The 17,827-nt window shown below is 43.1% G+C and overlaps 1 protein-coding gene across 1 annotated transcript in view; it reads right to left on the reverse strand.

Moving 5' to 3' along the window:
- The window catches only part of LOC139262455 (electrogenic sodium bicarbonate cotransporter 1-like), a 152,336-nt gene that overhangs the window by 82,520 nt on the left and 51,989 nt on the right, over positions 1-17,827 (reverse strand). The window contains exons 8-15 of the mRNA XM_070877641.1: positions 13,447-13,563; positions 12,913-13,087; positions 5,288-5,421; positions 3,248-3,519; positions 3,104-3,138; positions 2,946-2,983; positions 2,434-2,605; positions 106-219 (exon numbers count right to left, since the gene is read on the reverse strand). Of these exons, the coding sequence (XP_070733742.1) occupies positions 106-219; positions 2,434-2,605; positions 2,946-2,983; positions 3,104-3,138; positions 3,248-3,519; positions 5,288-5,421; positions 12,913-13,087; positions 13,447-13,563 (1,057 nt within the window). The remainder of the gene's footprint in view (positions 1-105; positions 220-2,433; positions 2,606-2,945; positions 2,984-3,103; positions 3,139-3,247; positions 3,520-5,287; positions 5,422-12,912; positions 13,088-13,446; positions 13,564-17,827) is intronic.

The raw sequence follows: 17,827 nt of genomic DNA on the forward strand, positions 1-17,827 counted from the left end.
AGTTTGACACACAGAAAATATTTCATGGGACAGTAGAATTCTTTTCCAATAAATGATCAATGAAATACATACAGATAATTACTGTCCATGTTTTGTAACACAAACCTTAAGCTCACTTGGCACAATGAGTTTGGGGGTGTCCACACCAACTAGGATATCAATTCCACAGAAGATCAGTATTGACAAGATGATGGAAAAATCACTAATTAGTTTCCTGAACTAAAGAAGAAATCAGTAAATTGTAAAACAATATTATAGAGCCACTTCAAATGATTTCATTTGGAACAACTGATCCAATATAAGGCATGCAAAGCTTTCTAAAGCAAACATTGTAGTAATGGTTAATTTGTTCACACATATCCATAAAGTTAAAAGCACAAACTCTAAACAAGTGTAACCTACAATTAAAGCTGCAGTACATATTTTCAAATGAACTCTTCCAAGGATGAATTTGTGAAACTGTTACAATTAATGTGAAACAAGGGTACTGAGAGATGTTCAGTAAATTTTAAAATTAATTTTGAGGTTAAATACTAAAATAAATTGGACCCAGTGTTTGAACCATCTGTGATGTTTCATTTTTATTTATGGACAAGGGTACGGTATTAAACTGGTAAAAGGCAAATTTAAGAATGAAGTCAGTAAGTTTTTCTTGATGTAAATGGTGATCAGCACATGGGCTCTGGGTAGGGTATCAGAGGCAAAAACCTTGGAACTATTTAACAGACAGTTAGATGCCATGATGGGAGGACTGGAAGTTTTTCTGGAAGGATTAGCTAAAATGGGTTGCATGCTCTTCCCATCCATATTTATCTTGTGACCTTTCCAATTTGAGACAAGAGTGAAAACTATTTTCAATGTGGGAATTGAACAGTCACAAAGAGTGAATCAACAAAATGTTTGTCCCAAGTTTGGGGATATTTACCCCCAAATTGTTGCCAAATCCCAGCTTAACATGATCATTTCAGTCTAATTTTCTGTCACAAATCACAGAGAAAATAAGTTGCACTCTCTTGAACTAATTTTAGTATCATCTCAGGGAAATATAAAATCTATTAAAACACCACCATGGCAACCTAAAATAAATCTCTGCTGTGCGCCTGCCACTGCTGAGGTACACAAGAAAGCATTCACTCTCAAAGGGTGAGCTTAACAACTGAAGTGACATTCCTGGGCCAGTCAGAAGTTTAGTTCCTGTTTCAAAATCATCTCAACAAGCTGCCAAAGCTGATCAGTGAAAGTAGCATGAAAAGAATGGATCGTCCAGAACCAGGAAGCACATGCTGCATGTTACAAGCCCAGACCAATACTATCCTCCTCTGACATACAGGACTTGCTGGATAATGATCAGAAAAGGAATTGCTGGCTGATTTTTCCCTCCCTTCTGGGGAAGTTTGGAAAAGATCATATTCACACTCTTATCAACCATCACGTGGTGTGGGCTGCCAAGTTAGGATCACCAAAGTTGTTTCCAAATATTTAAATCATACAGCCTGCCAGTATTATAAATGCAACTGTTTTCCCCTGATGGCTCAGTGAGTTTATTCAGTAAGTAGCTGAATCTTACAGACCAGCTAAGCCTGAGCGGGGCAGTGGTGACAGCTTTCCCATTAGGCCATACCAGCCAGATTGTGGGCTAGAAGTGGTGCAGCAGGTAAGTTTTTAAATTATATTTTAGGTTACTTTGTAGACCAAGAAGGACAGAGCGCTCCCTCTCAATCGCCTCCAGACTCCTCCCACCACTGATTGCTGGGAACAGTTCCCACGGGTACCCTGGTGCGGGCTCCTGCCACCAAATTCCCTCTCATCGACAGGCTAGATAGTAGATCTGGCTGGCTTTGGGCAAGACTCCGGGAACATTTATGTAAATGAAGCCCGGCTGTTAAAATTGGCCAGGCTTATATATCCCAGACTCCCTGGGTACACTGCTGCCTTCGAGAATCACGCACAACATACCCGCCCTGCCCCCCACCCCATTAAAATGAGGGTCAATGAGATTTGTTTTCTGTCTGCCAACTGACTGGTCTTGAAGAAACATGAAATCCTCTACCCAGAATCTCTGTGTCCTCATTGCTAATATTAGCTTAGTGATGGTCAAGTGACTGGTATTTAGGTATTTTTAGTTTCAGAACTGATGAGGGATATTGCTTGCAACAATGTCCAGCATGCATATGTTCTCTCCCAGTTGAAGTCACTTTTAAAGTGGTTTCAGTATATCATTTGCCTGGCAATTTCTATTGATTCTTATTTTATCTCAGCCTGACAAAAGTTGAAATGTTGTCACAAATCATTTGACAATATCACCATTTGCAAAGCTTCATAAGTTTGTCTCGTTACAAACTGGCTCTCAAGAAATCACAGGGCTTTGAAAATGTGGCTTGTTACTTGCTGTATCGAAAAAGTGTGCTGTAAAAATGAACAAATTATGCTTACTGCAGTTGGAAAGTATCTGCTTGTTTTAAAATTCTTCAACGCCATGGAACAAACAAATGTGCCAAAGAAAAGAATAAAGGAAATTAGTGTGATGTCTGGAACATAATCACAGGTTTTGCCCACTAGTTGTCCTCCAAGCTTTAAACAGTCTTTCTTTGTAAGTGAAGACCAGCTGGCAGAATCCATATCGAACTAAAATGAAAACAGAGTTAAATAGGATTACAAAAACATCTTGTAAATGTTTGTAAATTTGCATATAAGGCGTAAAAGATATGCGAAGAGATCTTTTTAATTGCAAAAAATCCTGCTTTATATAATTACATTTAAAAATCAGAAGGGATTGAGCATTTCTTTCTAAAGTGCTGCCAAATTGTAGTACCCTGAACTGGAAATATGGCAAAAATAGTTTGAAACTAGCCCCACTCTCCACCCACCCAAAATCCACCTCCAGGACTCTCTCCATGACAGTCTATGCTCTCACATGCAGCATGGCCATGGGGTGTGCTATTGACGGGCTGTTGTGCAATTGTACCTCACTATTCATCAAAGCCTTCAGGAAAAGAGAGGAGAAAATTGGAAAAAAGTACATATTGTGGAACATGTAAAATTTCTACTTGGAGCAAAAACTTACAGCTGTATTATAGGTGTCAGTGCCAAGTTGAAAGTGTGCCTCAGTTGTTTTGTTAAACAGACTTGAAACATTATCTGAAAAATTTCAAAAAATGAAATACAGTGAATAAACTAAAGCTTCTTTCAATGTTTTGCTTAAAATTATATATTCAAAGACTGACAATTTCTTTCAGTAGAATCTTACCTGCTTCAGGGGGCAGACAGGAGCAGTGATAGAGAGTAACATGGTCAATGTTATAATCAGAATTGATGGGATAATTCTTGGCCAAATTAAACATTTTCTTAAAAGCATCATGGATAAAAATGAAGCTGATAAGTGTGCAGAAACCTTCCTCAGTGAAGCGTGTAAAATACTGGACGAGGTAGCTGGCTTCTGTGGCAACGAGAATGAGACAAAAGAATGCTGTCCATATTCCAATCCAAAGACGAAACTCCAAATAGTCAAGCTTATAATCACTGTGAATTCATATTTAAAACATAAATACTGGTCAAGAGCATTTAATTAAATGCAAACCCTTTCCATTACTGTAGATTTAAACAGCTCCAATCTATATCCTAGCAAAGCTGACCAACCCCCAGTTAATATAAAGTCATTGGATAAATACAGGTATAAAGGTGCAACTTATACACTTGAATGACAAAGTGAAATCATTTGGAGAAATTTTTAAACTATGAATTTACTCAAACTTCATCTGCCTATTTACCTAGAGATAAATTCAAAGAACAAACTACATTTCCAAATATCTTTCTGGACTATGTAGACTTGAGTCACATAGAACTGAGGGTCGCAGGTGTGATATCTATGCTGAGTTAGCTGATCTCAGCTAGGGAGCTATAATTGGCAGCAGACACCTGGGCTCGTGAGGGAAAATCACTTAAGAGTTTCCAATTCTGGCTGTTATAGCTTGCTGGAAAGTGTATGTGCACAAAAAATTGCCCCCAAGTACTGAAAGTCGACCAATACTCTTTGGCTTATATATGGAGAGTGTATACTGCCCGTGAGACCATAACCCAGCAAAGGATCAACGGGGTGAAATTCAATTTCAAACGGAGAGGGCAAAACGGCCACTTGTTTTACACCTCGCCCGATTTTCCTTTCCATTATAGAAATGAGGTGGGGTGTATAACGGGTGGATGATCCACTACCACACATTTTATGGCTCCTCTGAGGTTGAATTTCACCCACAATTACTTAAAGGGACCCACTAAGTTTTATTTGTGGATAAGCAGAGACTGTAGGGATATAGGGAGCATCACAAAGAAACATTTTAGTCACTGACACAACTAACCAATTATTGGAGCATTTCTTCACAAATATGTTTCGCATTAATAGGGGGGAGGGGAAAATAGAAAGTTAAAGAAGTCTAAATAAATATTTTTTAAAGCCAAATATTTTCAACGTGGAGTCTTTAAACATTCCCTAAAAGGACAGTTTGCCACTTTTCTCTAAGGGACAATTAAGAAATAAAATTTTCCAATATCCTTTGCGGTTTATGAATTCTGGACAAGTGTTATTTATTCCCTGTTGAGTATGAAAATATCAACAAATGGGTACAAAAGCTTAAAAGAAAAATAATTTATATCATCAAAGTAATCCTCTTTCATTTGCAAGACCCTTTAAAGAACAGTCCTAGAGTTCCCCCAATGGCTCAGCTGGTTAAGGCAAAGAGTAACTAAGTCTTACAGATCAACAAGATCCCAGTTTTGATCCCTAGTCTCAGCTGAGTTGAATGATCTCAGCTCAGTCCCAGATCATTTGTCTAGGGATAGGTAAAAAAAAAACAGGCAATGATGTTGGGTGGGAACAGGTCAGGTTCAGCTGTAATGTTCCCTGCAGTTAAGTAGCCTGCTGATGCAGACATATAAAGATTAACCGCTTGGCTGAGGTACCGAAGGGTGAATGATATGCTCAACAATGAGAAGGAAGAGAATTGGCCACAAATTGTTAAAGGAAAGGAACAAATAAGATGCTGGCTTCTGTTATACCTTGGACTGATCACTAATAGCTCATGCACTACCTCGGTTTCCTGACCAACTTCTTTCTCTTATACAAGCCAATGAGTTCATTTGCACAAAGAATGTGACCATTGATCACTTTACAATCATTATTATGGCACATTCACAGTAAGAACAAAGAAAGCCATTTGGTATTTTACAAAAGAAGAACTACAATTATCAAAATTTATACTGAAAGCTAAGCCATATCCAGCCACAATTACTACACCTGCTAATGTTGAAGAGAAGTCGTTCAAAGACCAACACAGGGCCAGTGCTGCCAAGAATAGTTAATGGTTGGCCAGCAAAGAGACAAAAAACTGCTCCAGCAACTGCTGTTCCAAGGAAGCTCTCTATAACTCCCTAAAATATATATAAACAAAAACATGTTGACCATTATAATGAGGAACTGGTCTTTTTCTCCAACAGTAGAGGAAGGGGGAAAAAAGCGAGAAATAGCAGAAAGAAGCAAAAGATCAGAGGAGAAATAGACAAAGAGAAAAGGAAGAAAGAAACAGAAATGCAGAAAAGAACAGAGAAAATAAAAAAATGAGAAGAAAAAGCCTAGAAAGAATGAAGGAACATAAGGAAGTTATGATGAACTTTATAAAACAATGGTTCGGCCCTAACTGGAGTAATTCTGGGCACCACACTTTAGGAAGGATGTAAAGGCCTAAGAGATGGTTCCAGGGATGAGGGACTTCTGTTACATGGATAGACAAGAGACGCTGGGGTTGTTCTCCTTAGAGCAGAGAAGGTTGAGAGGAGATTTGACAGAGATATTCAAAATCATGAGGGGTCTAGACAGAGCAAATAGAGAGAAACTGTTCCCATTGGCGAAAGGGTCGAGAACCAGAGGGCACAGATTCAAGGTGATTAGCAAAAGAACCAAAGACGACATGAGGAAAAAATTTTTTACACAGCGAGTGGTTAGGATCTGGAATGCACTGCCTGAAAGAGTGGTGGAGGCAGACTCAATCGTGGCTTTCAAAAGGGAACTGAATAAGTACCTGAAGGAAAAAAAATTGCAGGGCTACGGGGAAAGGGTGGGCGTGTGGGACTAGCTGAATTGCTCTTGCAGAGAGCTGGCATGGGCTCAACGGGCCAAATGGCCTCCTCTGTGCAGTTATGTGTTTATGTATATAATGACTTGAAAGACTTGTTACTGTAAACTCACTCAGCTGTAAATCTGATCCACTTTGTTCGCACTCAAAGTGAGTACAAGATATGGCACCACACTTATATAGCAGGGCACGCACACACACGCGTACAACCCGATGACCTCCGACAGTGGCGCCCCCTTGGTGTCTAATGACCCCAAGCATCAATACATGACAACATCCCCCTTCAAGATCTTAGTATCAGTCTCTTTACAAATTAAGACGGTCTGGGACTTTCCGCTCACGAGTTGATTATCTCAGTTCAACTCCAGTTCTGGGCGAGCGTTCTAAGTCAGTTATGACTTGAGGCTGAGCAGCCAATCTGATGGGAGTGGTAATGACCAAGTCAGAGACTGAAAGTCCAGGTTTGGTAATGACAACAAAGTCCTCTGATGAATGACCATTGGTTGGTTGGTCACTGACGGCATCTTCCTCAAATGGTTCCAGTTCATCCGTGTGCCGCAGTTTCACTTGACCAACATGTTATCTGCATATTTGCCCATACTTGAACACGACAATAAACACTCTGTTACCCTCCTTGGCTGTGACAGTACCAGCGATGCACTTTGGATCTTGACCATAGTTCAATACATAAACCGGATCATTGACAGAAATATCACGTGACACAGCAGCACGATCATGATACCATTGCTGACTTTGACGTCTGTTTTCAACACGATCATTCAAATCGGGATGAACAAGAGAAAGCTTGATCTTGAGACTTCTCTTCATCAGTAGTTCAGCAGGGAAGACCCCGGTAAGCGTGTGAGGTCTTGTCCTGTAACTAAGCAGTATGCGTGACAAACGAGTCTGCAGTGAACCCTGAGTTACACGTTTCATGCTCTGCTTGATCATTTGAACAAGAAGCAGGTTTGAATGGGGCTGACCTCACATGTTTAATACCATTGAGTTTCATGAACTCTTGAAACTCCAGACTTGTGAAACAAGATCCGTTGTCGCTCACAACAATGTCAGGCAAACCGTGAGTAGCAAACATGATACAAAGACTCTCAATGGTAGCTGTGGACATACTGGATGACATAATAATACACTCTATCCACTTTGAATATGCATCCACCACAACAAAAAACATCTTTCCCAGGAAAGGGCCTGCAAAATCGATGTGTATCCTCGACTATGGTTTAGATGGCCATGACCACTCAGCGGAAATTCCACTAATACTTTACTTAGTTGCATGCAAGTATTGCACTGATGCACAAATGATTCCAGATCATAGTCAATTCCAGGCCACCAAACATGAGCCCTGGCAATGGCTTTCATCATGACAATGCCAGGATGAGTGCTATGTAGTTCACGTACAAATTTTTCTCTGCCTTTCTTGGGCATAACAACATGATTGCCCCACAGTAGACAATCTGACTGAATGGACAGTTCATCTTTGCAACGGTTGTAAGGTTTGGTCTCATCACACATCTCCAAGGGTATGGCAGACCAAACACCACTGAGGACACAATGTCTTACAACCGATAAAATAGGGTCATGACTGGTCCAGATCCTAACTTGTTGAGCAATGACAGGGGTACCTTCACTCTCAAAAGCCTCCATTACTAACAGTAGATCTGCAGGTTGAAGCATCTCCATATCTGCAGTGGGCAAAGGCAGATGACTCAGTCCATCAGCACAATTCTCAGTGCCCAGTCTGTGATGGATAACATAATCATAGGCAGACAGCGTCAACGGCCACCTCTGAATGCGGGATGCATTGGTATTAATACCTTTGTTTTCCAAAAACAATAAAATGAGTGGCTTATGATCCATTTCAAGTTCAAAGCGAAGACCAAACAGATACTGATGCATTTTTCTTACCCCATACACACAGGTCAAAATTTATTTTTCTACCATGCTGTAAGCTCTTTCCGCTTTTGACAAACTTCTCAAAGCATACGCAACAGGTTGTAATTTACCCGACTCATTTGCTTGTTGGAGTGCACAGCCAACCCCAAATGATGAAGCATCACAGGCCAATACAAGACGCTTACACGGATCATAGTGAACCAGCAGCTTATTTGAACAGAGCAGATTCTTAGCTTTCTCAAAAGCTCCATCTTGAGATACACCCCAGACCCAGTTGTTACCTTTTCTGAGCAGCATGTGCAGTGGCTCTAATAAAGTGCTCAATCTGGATAAAAAAATTAATGAAGTAGTTGAGTAGCCCAAGGAATGAACACAGCTCCATCACATTCTGAGGCCTGGGTGCATTTTTGATGGTCTTAGTTTTCGAATCAGTAGGCCTGATGCCACCTGCAGCAACCTTCTTCACCAGGAATTCAACTTCAGGTGCCATGAAGACACACTTTCAACGTTTCTGCCTGAGTCCCACGTTGTCCAGTCGATGTAGAACTTCCTCAAAGTTGTTCAGATGTTCAGCAGTGTCGCGACTTGTGATCAAAATGTCATCTTGAAACACGACAGTTCTAGAGAGGGATTTTCTAGACTTTCCTCTGAAATATGGCTGCAGCCAAACGAATTCCAAAAGGACACCTGTTATAGACAAACAAGTAAGGGTGTTAATGCAGGTAAGTTTCTTTGAAGTGTCGACAAGCTCCTGTGTCATATAGATCGATGTCAGATCCAGTTTAGTGAACGACTTTCCACCAGCTAGCATGGCGAACAGGTCATCAGCTCTCGGTAACGGATACTGATTCTGTTTCAAAAATCGGTTAATTGTAACCTTGTAGTCTCCACAAATCCTGACAGTGCCATCACTCTTCAACACAGGAAAAATAGGACTGGTCCACTCATTAAACTCAAACGGTGATATGACCCCTTCACGTTGGAGTCTGTCGAGCTCAATTTCAACCTTCTCCCTCATCATATAGGGAACAGACCGAGCTTTATGATAGACAGTCCTTGCATCAGAATCCAGATGAATCTGCACCTTGGCTCCCGTAAAATTTCCAATGCCTAGTTCAAACAAAGAAGGAAACTTCTTCAACACTTGAGCATACGAAGTGTCATCCACCGATGACAACGCTTTGATATCATTCCAATTCCACTTGATTTTCTCAAGACAATTCCTGCCAAACAGCGTTGGACCATTGCCTGGGATGATCCATAACGGAAGATCATGAACCACACCATCATATGACACCTTGACGACTGCACTGCCAATCACCGGTATGATTTCCTTAGTGTAAGTACGCAACTTGGCATTGACTGGACTCAGCTTAGGCTTCACCGCCTCAGTGTCCCACAGCTTGTCGAATGTCCTTTGGCTCATTATCGACTGATTCGCAACCTTGTCCAGCTCCAACAAAGAAATGGCAGACCAACTGAACAAATACTTTGGTTCTGTCTTCACGAAGGAAGACACAAATAACCTTCCGGAAGTACTGGGGGACCGAGGGTCTAGTGAGAAGGAGGAACTGATGGATATCCTTATTAGGCAGGAAATTGTGTTAGAGAAATTGATGGGATTGAAGGCCGATAAATCCTCGGGGACTGATAGTCTGCATCCCAGAGTACTTAAGGAAGTGGCCCTAGAAATAGTGGATGCATTGGTAATCATTTTCCAACAGTCTATCGACTCGGGATCAGTTCCTATGGACTGGAGGGTAGCTAATGTAACACCACTTTTTAAAAAGGGAGGGAGAGAGAAAGTGGGTAATTATAGACCGGTTAGCCTGACATCAGTGGTGGGGAAAATGTTGGAATCAATTATTAAAGATGAAATAGCAGCGCATTTGGAAAGCAGTGACAGGATCGGTCCAAGTCAGCATGGATTTATGATGGGGAAATCATGCTTGACAAATCTTCTGGAATTTTTTGAGGATGTAACTAGTAGAGTGAACAAGGGAGAACCAGTGGATGTGGTGTATTTGAACTTTCAAAAGGCTTTTGACAAGGTCCCACACAAGAGATTGGTGTGCAAAATCAAAGCACATAGTATTGGGAGTAATATACTGACGTGGATAGAGAACTGGTTGGCAGACAGGAAGCAGAGTCAGGATAAACAGGTCCTTTTCAGAATGGCAGGCAGTGACTAGTGGAGTGCCGCAGGGCTCAGTGCTGGGACCCCAGCTCTTTACAATATACATCAATGATTTGAATGAAGGAATTGAATGTAATATCTCCAAGTTTGCAGATGACACTAAACTGGGTGACGGTGTGAGCTAAGAAGCTGCAGGGTGACTTGGATAGGTTAGGTGAGTGGGCAAATGCATGGCAGATGCAGTATAATGTGGATAAATGTGAGGTTATCCACTTTGGGGGCAAAAACACGAAGACAGAATATTATCTGAATGGTGGCAGATTAGGAAAAGGGGAGGTACAACAAGACCTGGGTGTCATGGTTCATCAGTCATTGAAAGTTGGCATACAGGTACAGCAGGCGGTAAAGAAGGCAAATGGTATGTTGGCCTTCATAGCTAGGGGATTTAAGTATAGGAGCAAGGAGGTCTTACTGCAGTTGTACAGGGCCTTGGTGATGCCTCACCTGGAATATTATGTTCAGTTTTGGTCTCCTAATCTGAGGAAGGATGTTCTTGCTAATGAGGGAGTGCAGCGAAGGTTCACCATACTGATTCCCTTGATGGCTGGACTGACATATGAGGAGAGACTGGATCAACTCGGCCTCTAAACATTGGAGTTTAGAAGGATGAGAGGGGATTTCATAGAAACATACAAGATTCTGACGGGATGGGACAGGTTAGATGTGGGTAGATTGTTCCCAATGTTGGGGAAGTCCAGAACCAGGGGACAGTCTTAGGATAAAGGGTAGGCCATTTAGACTGGGATGAGGAGAAACTTCTTCACTCAGAGAGTTGTTAACCTGTGGAATTCCCTGCCGCAGATAATTGTTGATGCCAGTTCATTGGATATATTCAAGAGGGAGTTAGATATGGCCCTTACGGCTAAGGAGATTAAGGGGTATGGAGAGAAAGCAGGAAAGGAGTACTGAGGGAATGATCAGCCATGATCTTATTGAATGGTGGTGCAGGCTCGAAGAGCCGAATGGCCTACTCCTGCACCTATTTTCTATGTTTCAATGTTTCCATCGATACCGGCACGCCATTCAATTTCACATTAACCATTATTGGCTGGCTCTTTCCCAAGAACGAATACAGACTATACACACCTTCCTTGGGTTGTGCATCCGGGCCAGCACTGGACTGGTCATCATCACCACGGTGATGAGCGGCAGCACACCTGCTCAGTTGTGGGCACATCCTCTGAAGATGCCCCACTTTGGAACAGCCGTTACAGATGTACTGCCTAAACCGACACTGATAAGGCCGATGATTGCCCCCACAACGCCAACCGGGTGAAACGGAATTCGTACCAGTTGACGGACTTTGAACAGCTACAGGTTTCACGTAAGCAGTCGAGTGGGCCCTGCCATAAGCAGCTCTGCAAGACGATGACACAATTTTGTTTACAGTACTTGCCGTGGAGCTCCGACTTTTCAATGATATCTGCCTCAAATTATCATCAGTCATCATCCATTCCTGGGCAGTCGCAATGGCCTTGCTCAAATCCAGCATCTCTGCAGCCAATAACTTCCGGAGAATCACATCATGGTTGATGCCTATCATGAAGAAATCTTGCAGCATGTCTTCCAACACGGTCTCGAACTTACACAGCTCAGCAAGATGTCACAGGTCAGCAACGAATCCCGACACATCCTGGCCCTCAGCACGAACATGTGTGTAGAAGCGATAGCGTGATATGACAATCCCCTCGTTTGGCTTGAGATGGTCACATACCAAAGCACACAAATCCTTGTATTCTTTGTCTTTGTCTAGTGCAGGCGAGAGCAGATTCTTCATGAGGTCATATATTCTTGAACCACAAACAGTGAGGAGAACCACCTGGCGCCTAACTGCGTCATCGTCTCCCGCCATGTTGTTGGCCACAAAATACTGACCCAGGCAGTCGATAAAATCCACCCAATTCTCACCATCCACGAATCTCTCCAGAATTCCAATAGTGCCCATTGCGCATACGAAGGTTCTTAAGTTACCCCGTCGCCAAATGTTATGTATATAATGACTTGAAAGACTTGTTACTGTAAACTCACTCAGGTGTAAACCTGGCCCACTTTATTTGCGCCCAAAGTGAGTACAAGACGTGGCACCCGCGCTTATATACTAGAGCCCGCACACACATGGGTACAGCCTGATGACCTCTGACGGTGGTGCCCCCTGGTGCCTAGTGACCCCAAGCATCAATACATGACATTATGATTCTATGATTCTAAGAGTGAACAGCAAGTTATAAATATTGTAGTATAACCTGAGGTTTAAAATATTCTCCTGTGTACAGATACAAAAATACAAAGTAGAAACCAGATTAATTTTTTTTAACTTTTGGTGAGATAAACAAAAGTCCAAGAATTGTCTGACTAGGATACGGAGCACTAGAATCATAGAATTATAGAAATGTACGGCACTGCAGGAGGCCATTCAGCCCATTGTGTCTGTGCTATCCAGCCTAATCCCACTTTCCAGATCTTGGTCAGTAGCCTTTGTAGGTTACAGCACTTCAAGTACGTATCCAAGAACTTTTTAAATGTGATCAGGCTTTCTGCCTCTACCACTCTTTCAGGCAGTGTAATTACCACGACTAATGTAGTCTTTGATTGTGCAGATCCTGCAAACTGATATGCCAGATGAAAATTACAATGATGAAATACTCTTAAAATAAATAGCACCCAAGTAATCTGCATACAAACCTGCATGTTGTCAGTTGCATCACCCAAGATTCCTCCAAATGTAATTGCATTTGTTACAGTGGCCAAATAAATGAACAGGACAGTTGAAAAACACTGGAGGTTCAAAGCATCATAAAAGTCACTGGCAAACCAAGGTGCTTTTCTTTTGATGTCTCTGATGAAGCCCCCAAAAAACCTAGAGATGACACAAAACGATTTGGGTTTGTAAATTGTGAACAGCTTTTAAACATTAAAAAGAGTTGCATTATTGTGAGGTTATGGGGTTAAATTTACTTATACAGTAGTTCTTTTCTAAGGCTAATGCAACAGATTTTTCAATTGCTTACATTATCAGACTAATTTTCTATTCCTGTATTTAATGTTAAAGTAATGTTAAAGTTCCCCCAGTGGATCAGTTAGTAACTGCACTGTTCAGTTTGAAATTGAGGAGGAAGGTCCCAGCTTCAATTCCTGATCTGTGCTGAATTCTCAGGTGAGATATGTTAGGAATGTTACTTCGTGTAAATAAGCCAAAAGAAGTGCATAAATACTCACTTTCCTGTTCTTTTCAAATCTTCAGAAACATGTAGGCTACTCCCATACCTTTCTTCGTGGTGAATATGACTTCCTTTATGTATGTAAACTTTAGAACTACGAGAATACACAGATTTTCTGCAAGATAAAAGGTTAATAATGATAACAAAGATTTAACGGAAATGTAATTTTAATATACTGCTATGTCGATGTTGTGTGAAAATTATCGTACTATCAAACTGAACTGGGAACAACTTATTTTTGTAATACATTGCTGGTCTACAATGAATAAAAAGTGGCTGATATTGTGAAACTGTCTGCATGAGACTCCTTCAAATGGATGTCACACACGATACAAGATACTCACAGTAAATGCTGTTTGTGTGGTTGTCTGTATGCCTGTGTGGGAACGAGTGAGAAGGGGAAAAGATGTTGGAATTGCATAGTACTGGGAATGTCTGCAGCGTCACCTAATTTTATCCTCTTCTCTTACAGCCTAGAGCCCAGAGTGGACTTCTTCAGAGCAATCTGTGTTTGGTCATTTCTGATCCAGTTACGATCTGTTCCCTTGTATTAAATGCCACCTGCAAGCCGAGAAGTAGTCTTGGCAGGTGCTAAATTGAAGAAGCATATCTACAGTAATAGTCACGTGCTGAAGCTGTAGCCTACGCTCAGTGTCATTAAGTGACCATGCTTCATGTAGTTAGGTTGTTTTACAGTACGTTTATGTGTGAAGTTACTTAAGATTTTCTAGCAGTCTAAATTTGCAGATGACACCAAATTGGCGGGGGGGTGGGGGCGGTGGAAGGGGGCAGACAAACTAAATACAAAGAGCTGCGAATAGGTTGAGATAGTCGACGGAGGTGTGACAAATGGCATTTTATGAGGACAACCAACAACTTGTGTTTATATAGCGCCTTTAAAGTAGTAAAATGTCACAAAGCACTTCACAGGAATGTTATCAAACAAAATCTGACAGCAGGAGATATTAGGATAGGTGACCAAATGTTTGGGCAAAGAGGTAGGTTTTAAGGAGTGTCTTAAAGGAGGATAAAAAGGCAGAGAGGTTTAGGGAGGGAATTCCAGAGCTTAGGGCCTAAGCAGCTGAAGGCACGACCACCAATGGTGGAGTGATTAAAATTAGGGCTTCAATGAGGCCAGAATTTGAGAAGCACAAAAATCTCGGAGGGTTGTAGGACTAGAGAAGATTACATAGATATAGAGAGGCGAGGCCATGGAGGGATTTGAAAACAAGGATGTGAATTTTAAAATCGAGGCTTTGCCAGACTGGGAGCCTGTGCAGGTCAGTGAGCATGGGTGATGGGTGAACAAGACTCGGTGCGATTTGCGAGTTAAGATACAGATAGCAGAGATCTGGATGAGCTGAAGTCTACAGAGGGTACAAGATGGGAGTTGTAAAGTCCTGTCCCTGCAGTACAGACTCACACGAGGCACCTGTTGAAGTCAAGGTCACTCAGGACCTGCGCCTTTATTACACAGCACTCGAATGCCACACTTGCCTGAGACCTGTCTTTATATACCTTTGTAGGACAGGTATCCAGTGTCTCCTGCAAGTGCACCCCTGGTGGTAAAGATATGCTGTTGGTTACAGGTCATATCTAGTTACAGTCATGTATATCATGGTAAGATACAGTTGTGCACAGTAGTGTGAGATATATGACATCACCCTCCCCCAAGGTCTTATTGTCTTTATAGGTTCAGTCTCTCAGGTGGTCTACGCTCTCGCGTGGAGCGTCTTCTTGTGGTTCAGTTGTTTGCCTTGGTGCCTGTTTTTCTTTCGGTGTGATTGCTAGTATCTCGCCTGGGCTGTCTGTTTCGTTTAGTGTGATTGTTGGTGTCTCGCCTGGGCTGTCTGTTGGGATTGCCCTTTCCTCAGGTTGTTCCCTCTGTCTGTCCACCAGGCGTGGTGTGAGTTCCACATTGTAGTCTGCCTCTGGTTCAGCAGTGTTGTTGGTGAATCTGCTTTTGACTTGGTTCTACATGCCTCCGGCAGGTTTGGCCATTGTCCATTTGTACGACCAGCAGCCTGTTTCCTTCCTTGCCCGTTACTGTCCCTGCAAGCCATTTGGGACGCCTGCCATAGTTTAGTACAAACACTTTGTCCCCTATCTCATTCCACCTCCCCCTCGAGTTTCAGTCATGGTACTCGGTTAGCTTGCGGCGCTTTGCCTCAACGATTTCGTGCATGTCTAGGAGAATTAATGAGAGCCTTGTCTTTAAGGTCCTTTTCATCAACAGTTGCGTGGGGGGAACCCCAGTCAATGAATGCGGACGAGATCTGTATGCCAGCAGCAGTCGCGACAGGCGACCCTGCAGCGCGGGACCTTGGATTTTAAGCATGCCTTGTTTAATGATTTGCACTGCTCGCTCCGGCTGTTGGAGGCCGGCTTGAACGGTGCCGTCTTAATGTGATTTATGCCGTGGTCATTTATAAAATCTTGGAATTCTGCACTGGTGAAGCACGGACCATTATCACTGACCAATATGTCAGGAATTCCGTGCGTTGCAAACATGGTTGCAAGGCTCTTCACGGTGGTAGAGGTGGTGCTCGAGTTTAAAATGGTGCATTCAATCCACTTTGAAAATTCATCTACAACTATGAGGAACATTTTACCCATGAATGGGCCCGCATAGTCTACATGCACCCGCGACCATGGTTTGATAGGCCAGGGCCAGGGGCTCAGGTGAGCCTCCCTGGGGGCATTACTTAGTTGGGCACAAATGGTGCACCATCAGACGCAGAGTTCCAAGTCCGCGTCAATATCAGGCCACCAGACATGGGATCTGGCTATGGCTTTCATGAGAACGATCCCCGGGTGCTCGCGGTGGAGCTCCCGGACAAATGCCTCTCTGTCTCGCAGAGGCATAACTACTTGGCTGCCCCACATCAGGCAGTCTGATTGTAGTGATAGTTCATGCATGCACCTATGGAAAGGTTTGATCACCTCGGGGCAGGCATCGCGAGCCTCTGTCCAGGCACCGGTTAAGACTCATCTTTTTACTAAGGATAACGTGGGGTCGCTGGCCGTCCAGGCTCTGATTTGGCGAGCCATCATAGGCGAACCTGTGGACTCAAAGGCGTTGATTGCCATGACTATCTCGCAGTCCTGTTCGTCAGACCCTTCCGTGGTCGCCAGGGGTAGCCTGCTAAGCGCGTCGGCACAGTTGTCTGTGCCTGGTCTGTGCCTTATGGCATAGTCGTAAGACGCCAGCATGAGTGCCCGCCGTTGAATGCGCGCCGAGACGTTGGCGTATATTGCCTTGCTCTCAGATAACAGGGATGTGAGGGGTTTGTGGTCGGTTTCTAACGCGAACTTGACCCCGAAAAGGCATCTTTTTGACACCGTACACGCAAGCGAGCGCCTCCTTCTCAACCATACCGTACCCGCGCTCCGCCCGCGAAAGTGGTCTGGAGGCATAAGCTATGGGTTGTAATTTACCCGCACTATTGACATGTTGTAAAACGCACCCGACCCCGTACGCTGACGCATCACATGTAAGAACTAGCTTTTTATCTGGATCAAAAAAAGCTAAAACACTGTTGGAACATAGAAGGTTGCGGCCTTATTGAAAGCGTGTTCCTGGGCATCCCCACAAAACCAATCGCACCCCTTTCTGAGTAGCACATGGAGAGTCTCCAGCAGCATGCTTAGGTTCTGCATAAAGTTCCCAAAGTAATTGAGCAGCCCGAGAAAGGCGCGCAGTTCCGAGACATTCCGGGGCCTGGGTGCCAGGCGAATTGCTTCGGTTTTGGTCTGTGTTGGGCGGATTCCATCAGCGGCAATCCTTCTGCCCAAAAATTCAACCTCAGGCGCAAGAAACAGACACTTGGATTTCTTAACTCTTAGGCCTACCCGATCCAATAGCTTTAGTACTTCCTCCAAATTGCGGAGATGGGAGTCGGTGTCCCTGCCCGTGATAAGTATGTCGTCTTGAAATACAACCGTCCCTGGGATGGACTTGAGCAGACTCTCCATGTTACGCTGGAATATAGCAGCTGCCGACCTGATACCGAATGGGCATCGATTGTACATGAAAAGGCCTCGATGTGTGTTGATGGTGGTGAGTAGCTTAGACTCTTCGGTCAGTTCTTGCGTCATATACGCAGATGTGAGGTCTAGTTTCGAGAAAGGTTTTCCTCCAGTCAATGTGGCAAATAAGCCCTCCGCTCTGGGCAGCGGGTATTGGACCTGTAGGGAGACTCTGTTTATGGTAGATTTGTAATCCCCACAGATTCGTACGGATCCATCAGGCTTCATGACTGGGACAATGGGACTTGCCCAGTCGCTAAATTCCACGGGTGATATAATGCCTTTTGCAGAAGCCTGTCTAGTTCATGTTCAATCTTTTCCTTCATCACACAGGGTACAGCTCTAGCCTT

This window comes from Pristiophorus japonicus, chromosome 4 (assembly GCF_044704955.1).
Source record: "Pristiophorus japonicus isolate sPriJap1 chromosome 4, sPriJap1.hap1, whole genome shotgun sequence".
In the NCBI taxonomy this organism is placed as follows: domain Eukaryota; kingdom Metazoa; phylum Chordata; class Chondrichthyes; family Pristiophoridae; genus Pristiophorus; species Pristiophorus japonicus.